The sequence below is a fragment of the Pantherophis guttatus genome, chromosome 4 (assembly GCF_059756535.1).
Source record: "Pantherophis guttatus breed Tessera chromosome 4, ASM5975653v1, whole genome shotgun sequence".
Classification (NCBI taxonomy): Eukaryota; Metazoa; Chordata; class Lepidosauria; order Squamata; family Colubridae; genus Pantherophis; species Pantherophis guttatus.
Genome location: NC_142066.1, coordinates 31,988,805 through 32,001,768, shown reverse-complemented (window position 1 = coordinate 32,001,768; position 12,964 = coordinate 31,988,805). Strand labels below are relative to the sequence as shown.

The 12,964-nt window shown below is 39.6% G+C and overlaps 1 protein-coding gene across 1 annotated transcript; it reads right to left on the bottom strand.

The window, feature by feature from the left end:
* Positions 1-2,971: 2,971 nt before the first annotated feature.
* On the bottom strand, positions 2,972-12,291 carry LOC117669139 (integrin alpha-X-like). The gene is made up of 7 exons (XM_034423344.3): positions 12,144-12,291; positions 10,546-10,626; positions 9,494-9,621; positions 8,124-8,269; positions 7,741-7,891; positions 4,739-4,883; positions 2,972-3,303 (listed from the first exon to the last, which is right to left on the bottom strand). Exons 1-7 carry the CDS (start codon positions 12,193-12,195, stop codon positions 3,131-3,133), a joined length of 876 nt encoding a protein of 291 aa, XP_034279235.1. The 5' UTR covers positions 12,196-12,291; the 3' UTR covers positions 2,972-3,130.
* Between the last annotated feature and the right edge of the window lie 673 nt (positions 12,292-12,964).

The window sequence follows — 12,964 nt, the reverse complement described above, 5'->3', positions numbered from 1 at the left end:
TTGACTAATCCTTTCTGAAAGCTATCAGAGAGTGCATCATTTGTAACAGTGATTTTGAAATAGTAAGTATATATTGAATCACCTGTTTCCATCTTTCTTAAATACAAGTAGCATTTGACTTAGAATAGTCCATTTAGTAACAGTTGCACGGTCTCAGAGTCGTGATCACCTTTTGTCACCTGACAAGCAAAAGCCAATGGAGATGCCAGATTCACTTAACAACCATGTTACTAACTTAACAACTGTAGCAATTCACTTAACAACCGTGGCAAGAAAGGTCATAAAATGGGACAAAATTCACTTAAAAACTGTCTTGCTTAGCAACAGAAATTTTAGGTTCAATTATGGTCATAAGATTATGATCATAATTATGGTCATAAGAGGATTACTTGTATGGTGTCAGCCCACTTCACTGAGTAATTTTAAATTCTTATATTACGAGAGAGAAAAACCTTATATTTTCTCTGTATTGTTGTATATGGTACACTTTTTAGATATAATCATTTGATATATGGAAACAACCTCCCTTAAATCCAAGGGAGATTACTTCTGAGTAAAATTGCCTTCAGGATTATTTATTTGCATGCTTTTTGCTCGTCGTGCTTCAAGAATTGAATTAAAATGATGTTGCAAATCAGACTGGGCAATATGTGGTTTCTAAGATTATGCTAAAGCAGGGTGGATAAAAATCAATGATTTTTTTTTAAAAATCAAAAAAATCAGATTTTTTTGATTTAAATCGGATTTTTTTGATTTAAATCGGATTTTTTTGATTTTTATTGAATTTATTTTAATAAAAAACTTTGGGGGTAAAAATCTATCTTAAGATAGTTTTCTATTTAAGATACATAAATAATTTAGTTTATTCAGGATGAAATGGAGCTTAGTTATGTAGCATGAGTCGGTATATTCTGCAACACTGGGACTATCGGTGAGTCAACAGTGGGTCAAAAGAGTAGAAGAGATGACAGTTGCTCTTTAAAAATTATGATTTAAATCGAGTTGATTTAAATCAAGCCTTTTTACTAGTGATTTAAATCATGATTTAAATTGTGATTTAAATCAACTCGATTTAAATCAAATCCACCCTGTGCTAAAGTACAGCTTCCACCATCTCTTACTCTTAGTCTTGCTACCTAAGGCTTCTAGAGTTTATGGAGGGCTACTTGCTGCTACATATTCCTGCTGAGAGACTTGGTGAAGAAAGCCCTCACAGCTCACAGAGCACTGATGAGGCTGTGCAGAGAGCCACACAGATGACTTTGGAGAAATTATGCAGAAATGTTACAAAATCATGTTGTAAATAAACAAAGAAAAGGTTAAGATGAAACCTAGGCTGGCTCTGTTCTAGTTCTAGTTCTGTGGGACATAAGAAGAAAAGAAGGAAAAGCACAGTCAACCCATTAAGATTCTGTTACTGTAGTCTGTATCAATATGTACCATTTCTGTCAATTTTGTGTAGTTTGTTTCTGGTCTAGACTACCTCAGAGATCTCACATAGGACATCAAACCCTGCCAGCGTTTTTCCTTCTCTCTCTATTTTATGCCCCAAGAAATTAAGGTAGGGTTTGTCTTCTTCTTAATGCCTTGATTCCTTGATTTAAGGTATGTTTTTAAACATGTTATTGTAATCATTTGTGTAGTGAAATTTTGCTTTGCATCTTGGAAAAACCATCTGGATTTAACCAACCCCATTATGGACCACACTGATCTGAATTCACACTGGCCATGATAGATGTGCAGATGCCCTCCATAAGTGGGGTAAAAATAACATCATCAAACTGTGGGGCTGAAAAATAAATTATCCAACATATACCAAATTTTTCACACTATAAGATGCTCAGGAGCATAAGACACACCTAGCTTTTGGAGAGGAAAAGAAGAAAACAAAATCTGCCTCTGCTTTTGCCTTCCAGCAATTTGCCTCTGTGCAGCAACAGCAAACAGCCTGGTCAGCTTCAGCACAGCCTGATTTAGCACAAGTAGCTGATTGGCTTCGATCAGCCTCCCAGAATACCGCCAATCAGCTGTTCCAGGCTGCAGGGATTGCTGCCACTGTGGCCACCTATTGCCGCCTCTGTGTGCTCCATTTTTGGCCTCTGCACCAGTGGTGGGTTACCCCCGCACTGGTTCTATAGAACCGGTAGTAAAACTGGAGGGAGGCTGCGCCCACTGACCCTGACGTCATCAAAGTTCTTCTGCACATGCGCAGAAGCTTCTGCACATGTGCAGAGGAGTGCGCTCTCTTCGCTTGCGCGCACACACAGCCCTGTTGCAGATCAGTAGTAAAGGTAAGTAGAACCCACCTCTGTTCCGCACATCCTGTTTTTGGCCCATTCCAAGCGACATGGGAGAACGGGCTGAAAATGGGATGCACGGAGGCCGAAAATCGGGCGTGCAGAGGCGGCGACAGGCAATGGCAGCGATGAGCAGTGGTGATCCCCACAGCCTGGAACAGCTGAGCGGCGCTATTCCGATCCAACAGCCAATCAGCTGCTCATGCTAAATCAGGCTGTGCTAAAGCTGACCAGGCTGTTTGTTGTTTGTTGCAAAGAGGCAAATTGCTGGGAGGCAGAGGCCGAAAGGGGGGGCCAGTGGGTGGGTGGGGCTTCAGCAACATTCTCTCTATAAGACACACAAACATTTCCACCCACTTTGGGGGGGGGGAAGTGCACCTTATAGACTGAAAAGTACAGTAAGTGATAGAAAGCCAAAATAGAGCCTATAATGGAGACTTTTATTTCCTGGCTTTGACAAATGAAGGAAAAAATTATATCTGTGAACCAGACATGTGTTTGTAATATTTTAGATCTTATATTTCATATTTTGTGTTTTTATTGAAACATGATGTGAATGTGCCACATGATAAATAAATAATATATAGTGAGCATCTCTAAGGTCATTTATACAGCTTTCTACAGAACGGGAATATATTGTTGCTATATTTTTTTAAAAAAAGCAGATACAAGACTGATGAGCTAATGGTTTTATTGGCATCAAAGGGTCTTCAGTATCATATTGGATCTAGATTAAATTCGTAAGTTTGGCTCCTTGAAACTGAACCAAAAATACAACTTTTTAAGCTTGTCCTGCATTTCTCTGCATTACTCTCTTCTTGCTGCAAACTATGTTAACCATGGGAACCAGGTCCACATTTCCCAACCTTGGCAGCTAGCTGGTCCAGCTTGGATTTTACTTGATCCAGGCCTTGTACTAATTGCTCCAGTTTCTGCAGCACACGGGGGTCTGAGCACGAGGTGCAAGAAATTGAGGGTGCTAATGTGGGCTGTGGAACCACAGTACCTAGAAGACACAAAGCAAACTTTCTCACAGTGATCTGCCATTCCATCCTTTCTTTATCAATTGCAATAATTCTTTCCTCACCACCCCCCTTTATATATAGAACCCTCTGAATATTGACATATTCACCGAGGTATGCGTAGCAGTTAAGGATTCAGCCACATGGGTTCCATTTAGGAAAGGGGTTATGGTTGTTAGGATTTTAACCAATAAGGAGAAGCAGATAGTGACTGATAAGAACTATTTCTGTCTCTGACAAATGTATACAAATGTATAATCTATGACTGAATTTTGGTCCATCACATTACTCCAATTAAGCGGCAAGAATTTTATTAAGGAGAAAAATTGGTTGCTGTTTTTTTTTTAATGTTTATAACAATTTTATGGTTACTGGTTTATCTTGAGATGCTTAATAAAATTATTTTCCTTCACTTGGCAGGGATTTACTTCTCATGATCAGTTTTAAAAGGTATATAGTAAAGCTTCCATCAGGTTAAACCCAATTCCTAGTGACATCCTGGGCATGTCCATATAGTTTGGAAGTAATTTGCCACAGCCTTCTCCCAAGATATGTTTTCAACTACTGTACCCAATCTAACATAACAACTCTGGTATTATGCAGTAAACTTCTATCTAAGAACCAACCGGGTTTTGTTTTGCAATATCAGCCTAGTTGCTGACATCATTTTTCTTCAAATTCATGAGCACCACCCCATTCAGGCCAGACAGGAAGGCAATTTTGCCTTCCCTTAAAATATAGGAAGTTACTTCAGCTACCCCTCAGAAATATTGCTACATTTTGCCTCCATTTATTCATCTAATGCCATTTTGAAGCCATTTATGCTGGTTTCAAAATGGAGGCCATCATCACATCACCTGGAATTAAATTCTTCAAATTCATTCTTGTACAAATAAAATCATCATCAATCCAATCATTCACCTGGTCTTTACTCTTAAAGTGCATATAGAAATTAAAATAAAATAATTCCTGCAATCTTTGATATTCAGTCATGAGTGTCAATGCTTTAGTAGCCGGAATGGCACACTCCATACACAATAAGGAGATATCAGCTAACCTGGAAGAACTTCATGGTTTATAAGAGGACCAAAACTGGCCCTTGTTTTTAAAAAAATCTGTGATCCCCTTTTGTCACCTTCTGATAAACAAGGTTAGTGGGGAAGCTAGATTCATTTAACAACCATGTTACTAGCCCAACTACTGCAATGATTCATTTAACAACTGTGGCTACAAAGGTTACAAATTGGGGCAAAGTTCACTTAACAAGTGTTTCACTAAGCAACAGAAATTTTGGGCTCAGTTGTGATTGTAAGACAAGGACTACCTGTAATACATGCATAGATTTGCAACGTGCCCTTAACCCTTTCTGGGTATATGAATGGGTACTCCTATATTCCCCAAGATCCTAAATCCTATTACCGTGACTGGCGCAAATCTTCTCTTTCAGTTGGATATCCATAAGATCTGAGAACTGTCTCAGCATGAGGGTATGTTCCATGGCAGGTCGGGAAGCCATGGCGTGAAGCTCCTGCTGGAACAGTCTGCTTGTAACCACTGGACCAACCTTCCAGGAAAAAGAAAGTCAGTGAAAGATCATTGAGTACTGATGGTCCAAGGACATTTGTAGAAATGAAGAAGAAACTAGGCTTCACTCCTACTTGGCCCTCTGCCCTGTTAGAGGATGGACAGTGAGCTTCAAGGAGTACATATGACCCAGAATTCATCTACTCCAAATTCCCAGTGCTCTACACTTATCGGTATAAGAAACATTGCTGCCTTCATTTAATATATTTTCTTTACAAACTGTAAAAGACCTGAATGCATGTTGTTGATTAGTGGAATGGTTTAGATCTGAGAAGTTGTGGGTACTCCATCACTGGAGGCATTTAAGAAGAGACTAGACAGTCATTTGTCTGAAATGGTATAAGGCAGTGATGGCTAACCTTTTCGGCACTGAGTGCTGAAACTGGAGCGTCTGCGTGCCGGAGCACTGGAACCCGGAAGACAGCAGCTGGCCAGTGCGTATGCGTGCAGCGCCCAGCTGCTCTTCCGGGTTCCGTCGCATGCATTCGCAACGGACAGCTGATCTTCGCGCGACGGAACCCAGAAGAGGACTCTGCATGCCACCTATGGCTCGTGTGCCATAGATTCGCCATCACGGGTATAGGGTCTCCTGCTTGAGCAGGGGCCTGGACTATAAGACTTCCAAAGTCCTTTCCAATTCCATTATTCTGCTATTGTTGGCTCCCACCATTTCTGTAAGTGAAAGTCTACCTATCTTATAGTTGCCAAGTTTGAGAAAGGCTGCGACAATGCAACCAGGTTCTAAAATTTATCTTTTAATCTAGAAAATCTGGAAAGGAAGATGAAGATTGTTGCAGGGAAGAATGTTATGGCATCCTCAACAGGCAAAAACAGAATAAGGGGCAAGGATTTAGCAAGGAGGACAACAAGAAAACACAGCCTCTGCTTGATAAACTGGCCTAGAGGCATTTCAGTCAAGTTGCAGGAAGCTGGTGTATTACCTGCCACAAAGCAACACCAAAACAGCTCTGACAGAACTTGTAAAGGAGTGTTCAGTTGCAAATGTTGATAATTATACATCAACTCCTCTTCCTTAGGTTTTAAACAGGTTAATTATTAACTGTTACCAGCAGGCTGGACTGATTTTTGGAAAACACGGTTTCCAAACATCCTTGCAAACTGCAGACCAAGCAATTTGCCAACTCTTACCGACAACAAGAAAAAATTCCTGTTGGTTGCTATATTGTTGCTGGCCCCATTGAAACTTTGGCAGGCAGTTGTAATTAGAAAATCTCTGTGTTTCAGGCTAGTTTTTGAAATAGTCGTGAAACTATTAGTATAGTTTCACTACTATGAAATAGTAGTGAAACTAAACTAAGTGAAACAGTTGTTAAGTGAAATCGCAATTGTGTTTAACTTGTCACTTCAGCTTTATTTTACTTTACTGACCCACAAAGGTCTTACACATGCAAGGATTGATCTCAAACTTATTTTTCAATAACTGGGAACTGGGAACAGTCATTAAATGAGACAATCATTAAACAATGACTACTTGTATTACAGACAGCTAGCATTTCTGGGAACATTTGGAAGTCTGAGAGTCTGATATAGCCATACTCACAAAATGGTGGTGGTTGAGAGGGGAAATTTGCTTATTGCTTATTGATAAAAAAGCTGCTCTAATTTGTTACAAAGCATCCATCCTATATAGCAGAAGACAAACTGGTGACAAAGCTTTGTGCTATTCCTTCCAGCTCCCCCTCCCCAGGATATTCTTTAACAACATCATCTTACTTTTATTTTTTATTTTTTATTTTATTTTTTTCCTGGACTAGTACACACTTTCACGGAGAGAACTGGGTAGGAGCCAATGACTATTTTTATTTTGGTAGCAATGATGATAATGGGTGATAATAATAGTTATTAATCTGTGTGTTTACAAAGGTGTGGTACAATTCCGAAGAACCTAGTAATTACAAAACTCCATCCAATAAAAGTAGTTCATGAAATAAAAGTCAAAGCAGTAAGTACATATTCACACTCATACAGTCCAAACACAACAACTACACACCGGGTTCAAACTAGTGGTGGGTTGCTACCGGTTCACCCCGGATTGGGTGAATCGGTAGCGTCGGCGTTGGGAAATTCCACCCACCTGCCCGAGCACACGCGCGCCCACAAGCAAATCAGGGATTTGAAACCCACTATTGGTTCAAACAACATCCCACGATACCTCCATTAATTCCAACAAAATAAGAATTAATGTAGAAATAGTTAAAGAGAGGAAAGTGGCCTCATTGCAATTAGATACTTTTAGATGTAGGTGTCTATGTATATGAATGTTACACAGATTGATTGATTTCCTATTTCCTATACAATGGTTCCTCGATACTCATTGGTTTCGGGGGACATGATGAATACCAAAAATGATGAGTACTAAACAATTTTTCTCACAAGAAATAATGTGAGTTAAAGGCAGCCGACACCGACAAGTTCTAGTTTGCATTGAGTACCAAACAAACAGAGAGTACTGAATAAAATTTTCACCTAACTCAATGAATTTCAAAGCAGTTGGGTACCAAGGCACTGTACATTATTCTGGGCAGCTAACAGTTAAAGCGAAGTAAAAACAATAAAAGCAACCAGAATGAAAAACAACAAAACTTGAGGCTGTAAGCTGAAGAGTGACTCTGGTGGCCTTCTCCATGATCCTGGTTGGGTTCTATCATCTATGCCAGTGTTTCTCAACCTCAGCCACTAGAAGATGGGCTGGGGATTCTGGGAAAGATGACATGTTCAAGTTGCCAAGGTTGAGAAACACTGATCTAAGCTCCCTGAAGGTGGGGTAGGAAAATATGGAAACGAAGGACAAGACAGGCAAATAAGCTGGACCTCACCCCAACAGCGAAGCGCGTGATTCCAGCTCTGTCAGCCGCCTGGACAACCTCTGCATAGTTCAAGGGATCCCCAGTTTTCTCTCCATCGGTCACAATCACCAGGAACCTCTTGGCATTGCTGCGAGCACCTTTCTGTGGGGTGAACTGTTCCCTAATAAATAGGAGGGGAGGGGGGAGAGAGAGAGAGAGAGAGAGAGACCAAAGTGCCATTGCCCACTTCCTTTTCCAGATCCGTATCCTGGCCCAGCAGAAGACATTCCAAGGGTTGAGGATTCTTCCATGGCAATGGCTCCATGATAGGGGATGTAAAGCCCCAGATCCAACCAAGCAGGAAGGAGCCCAGCCCAGGGTTGGGGAAGAGGAAAGGCTGCCCAGAGACCTACACAGCTTTCTTGATGGCAGTGGCTGTGTAGGAAGAGCCGTGCAGCTGACGGATTTCTTCTAGGACGTTGTTTAGGTTTTGGTCATTTTGGAAAGTTCTGAAGTCAAAATGCTCCTGAATTTTGTTGGAGAACTGCAGTAGGGAGAACTAAGGAGGGGAGGAAAAGGAGGATGAAAGTGGAAGCAGCAATCTGGAATTTCTGAATAATTCATATTGATTTATTAATTAGCTGTATTCCCACAACAGGCAAGGTCAGACATTCCCAAGCTGATGCTTTTCAGATGGTCTGTTAGTTCATCCTTCAACTCTTACAAATCCAATTCAAACTATATCTGGGACTGATTTATTTCTGGCAATATATTTTAAGGCCTGTTTTGACATTCAGGCATTCTCAGTATGGTCCCGTTTGTGAGTTTAGAACTCACAAGAACCATTGGCCAATCATCACTTGCTGTTTCTGGCTAATAAAAGAATTTTAAATTTAAAAGAAACAAAGAATAAAAAAATCAGAAAATAATTACTCACTCACCAGCCAGCACTTGAAGGTGTGAACCTACCTGTTCAGGTATATGGTTAAACCAGAGTTTCTCAACCTGACTAATTTTAAGATGTGTGAACTTCAAGTCCCAGAATTCCCCAGCCAGCATGCTAATTAGCCAATTTAACATGGCATAGTATGTTACATGAACATAGACAAGGACAAGGAAATCTGCTTTATAATTTTGTTTTTTACAATCCAGAGGCTGATTAGCATCAATAGCTGGTTAGCATTTCCCTCTCTCTCCCTCCCTCCCCCCTTCTCTCTCTCTCTCTTTCTTTCTTTCCTTCCTTCTGTCCATCTGTCCTTCGTTCCTTCTTTCCTCTCTCCCTCCCTCTTTTCCTTTCCTTCTGTCAGTCTGTCCTTCCTTTCTTCTTTCCTCCCTCTCTTTCTTTCCTTCCTTCCTCTCTCCCTCCCTCCCTCTTTCTTTCCTTCCTCCCTCTCTCTCTCTCTCTCTTTCTTTCTGTCCATCTGTCCTTCCTTCCCTCCTTCTTTCCTCTCTCCCTCCCTCCCTCCCTCCCTCCCTCCCTCTTTCTCTCTCTTTCTTTCTGTCCATCTGTTCTTCCTTCCTTTTTCCCTCCTCTTTCTTTTTCTCTCCCTCCCTCTCCCTCTCTCTCTCTCTCTCTCTTTCTTTCTTTCTCTACAAATTGTAAACCTTTTAGGCAGTTCTTCTTATTACACCATTTCTTACCATAGCTCACAAAGGTATTCCCCTCCTCCCCAAGTCTAACAAAATATTTTCCCTTCATTCCCTTGCATTCCCTTGGCTTCAAAGAGCAATCCAGATTGAAAATATTATCCCCCTTATGGGATTCCCCATTCTTCCAACTGACCAGAGTGTTTTCAGGAAAAGTTTTACTGAAGAGTGTAACAAATAACTTCTGTGCATGAAATTCTGCATATCGAACGCTGCTAGACCCATCAATCAATAACACAATGTCTCGGGCAACATTTGGACACTCTGGAAAGAAAGGAACAAAGGAAAATCTCTCATTTCAAAGTCAAAGCTATCCTCTACTGTTCTGAACGTATCACAACCAATGTCCAGCTGAGGGCCTCCTGAATATATATATATATATATATATATTGAAAAAGTTTTACAAAAACCAATTTTTCCCCATTTCCCCCCCCCATCCCTCCCTAACCCCCCCTAACCCTCCCCTCTTCCCATGACTTCCCCAAGGTGAAATCCGTCCACATTATATTATATCATACTTTACCACCCCTCTATTCTCCCCTGTGCGCTATACATTTCTACATAACAATATGCTATTTTAGCCCCTATATACTATGCATTTCTACACAACATCCTGAATATTTTAATAGCTTCCTAACAAACAAAAATTCAATTTTTTTCATCTTGGTATTATAGACTATTGTGAGGAAAAAGTCACAGGATAAAGGTACTGTCATCTTGCCAGGGGAAAAAATGCTGGAAACATTCTTTCTCATCCTCAAAAAAAATCTCTTTCCAAGATACTCCTGATATACATAAATGAACAATAAAGAACTGTATTTGAGTACATAGAGAATGCCCTTTTCATGACTTTATTCTGCTTTCAAAGCATGGTAGATAGAACCTGATTTTACCCATTTGCGCTAACACTGAACCCACTTCATTTCTAATCAATATACAGCTAGAAATTATGGTTGACAATTCACCATATATGACTTATATCCAAGCTTGTCCAGAAAAGTCTAACTAGTTAACAAAAACAAAAACTGAAATTTCTAAAATGCTAGATTTAAAAAAATCTCCAAACATTAATAGAAAAAAAGAAAATAAATCTCATTACTTATTTTCAGTGAATCTAAGAGCTTTCCCATTTAAAGATAAATTATAAAATTTATAGAATCCAAATTTTTATTTTTATTTTTCACTTACCCTGATTTTCTGGCTTTCTTGGGGAAGCTGTTGTGGTATCTTGAGAAAGAGCGTCAGAAAGATCAAAAAAGTCGCCTGACACTGTAGAAAAGGAAAATAGTGAAATATTATCAAAAATATCAATGCAATTTTGAACAGAATTTTCTAAGGCCAGGACTGTGCTAATATATATGTATGTAACCATATGCATATCAGTTGTGTAAATGCATGTATCAAAGAGGAGAAAAAGAAATTTAAAGGCTCTCTATGTCTCTATCACTGTGCCTATAAATTATATAAATATTTGTAAATACTTAGCCAAGGTTGGCTGATGGCTAGATAATCAAATGGTCTGCTGATTTTTTTTTTAAATTATAACTCCGATTAATCTTAGCATAAGACAAAACCATTAATTTTAGGAGCTACTAGATTGCCAGTTCAGTAACTATATTTATCCTCATTCAAATGCATAAAACCATTAAATCCAGACCAAAGCTTTAAATCATTGCAGCACGGTTTATATGCCAAGAAAGTATTTGTTACATATTCTTAAATACACATGTTGTTTTAGTCTAATAAAGATGGGGTAACGATGGTTTTCCAGCTGTTGTACTCCAGCATATGCACCAAGACAAATTCCTTGTGTGTGCAATCACATCTGGCCAATAAAGAATTGAATTCTATTCTATTCTATTCTATTCTATTCTATTCTATTCTATTCTATTCTATTCTATTCTATTCTTCCATCAGACATAATCAGCATGGCAATTGTCATAGAGATAATCAATAGAGCTGAAAGGGACTTTGGAGCACCCACAACTTCTGAAAACAATCTGTTCCACTGGTTAATTGTTTTCACCTAGGAAGCTTCTCCTTAATTCTAGGTTGCTTCTCTCCTCAATTAATTTCCATCAGTTTTTTTCTTGTCTTGCCTTCTGGTACTTTGGAAAACAGGTTGACTCTCTCTTCTTTGTGGCAGCCCCTCAAATTCTGGAATACTATTATCACGTCACCCTTAGTCCTTTTCTCTAGACTGGCCATTCCCAATTCCTGCAACCTTTCTGCATATGTTTTTGTCTCATTTTGATCATAAGGGATATTCCTGGTTTAATGGAGATTTAAATCTCTGTCTTATTGATTCCTGAACATTCTTAATTAGTAGACTACAATAATTTTCATGTTGGTTTGATTAAGGATTTTTTTTAAGGGTGGATGGACTGTGACCCCAGGCTGCTGTTATGTTCCACATATGTGGTCACCAGAACTCTGATCACAACTCTGATCATGATTGCTGAAGGATGAACGCAGACTGCACAATTTCCTGGCATTTCATTTTCATGAGAAGTATAACATTAACTCTAAAAGAGCCACATTGTCCAAAGTCACGTCGCTCTCAAAACCTCCCCCTAATCTTAGATATGATACTTTGTCCACTATTTGGGGACCTTAGTTTGCCCTAAAAAAATTAGTGATGCTAATCATGGAAAATTTGTCAATCTCTGGCTTCAAGGGACTATTCCAAGAGCTATCAACTACGTCCATCAACAACTCCTATCTGACACAATCATCTCTCTTTACCTGACCACAGCACCAGCTGCAGTTGAAGTATTTGTACCCACCTGTTACTCCAAGGAAAAGGAAGGTGACAATAAAAACTCCAAGTGCTCCCATGGCTGGCCTCTAAATTGTTGCCAGTTAGTTTTTAGTTCTGAGGGCAAAAGCTGTTTGGAGAGTAAGCTGGAGACTGAAAGAGACCTGGCCAGAACAGGTCATCTAAATAAAAAACAGCTTCACTTTCCTGATACTAGCAGCCACTCTCCGATATACAAACATTTGCTCCATTAGATCATTGAACTCTTGGGCAGTAGTCATGTTGAGTCACTGCACAGACAGTCCTTGACTTATGATCGTTCATTTCGTGACCGTTCGAAGTCACAATGGCACTAACTGGTTTTCACACTTACGACGGTTGCAGCATCTCCATGGTCACGTGATCAAAATTCGGACACTTGGCAAGTGGCTCATATTTATGACGCTTACAGTGTCCCAGAGTCATGTGATTTCCATTTGCGACCTTCTGACAAGCAATGGGGAAGCTTGAAATTCACTTAACAACCCTGTTAGTAACTTTACAACAGCAATGATTCGGTTAACAACTGCGGCATGAAAGGTTGTAAAGTGGAGCAAAGTTCGCTTAACGTGTCACTTAGTAACATAAATTTTGGGCTGAATTGTGGTCATAAGTCAAGAACTACTGTACAGAAATATGAGATGCCTTATGTAGACATCAGTGGCACTTTAATGATGGATGAGTATCATTATATATACGTGGATAGATCCCTATTGAATATCCCCATGATTAGTTTGCCAGACTTAAGTCCAAGATTTGCTTTGACCCTTGGCATCTTTAACAGTGGATTGTGGTTCAGTTTCTCCCAGA

What these genes read in the sequence shown, in the direction of transcription:
- LOC117669139 (XM_034423344.3), bottom strand. Translation starts at nt 12,195, where the DNA reads ATGGGAGCACTTGGAGTTTTTATTGTCACCTTCCTTTTCCTTGGAGTA. An exon ending in ACTGCCATCAAGAAAGCTGT is followed by an intron (nt 7,892 to 8,123) that starts GTAGGTCTCTGG and finishes CCTATTTATTAG; the next exon opens with GGAACAGTTCACCCCACAGA. An exon ending in GAAGATTTGCGCCAGTCACG is followed by an intron (nt 3,304 to 4,738) that starts GTAATAGGATTT and finishes TGTGTCTTCTAG; the next exon opens with GTACTGTGGTTCCACAGCCC.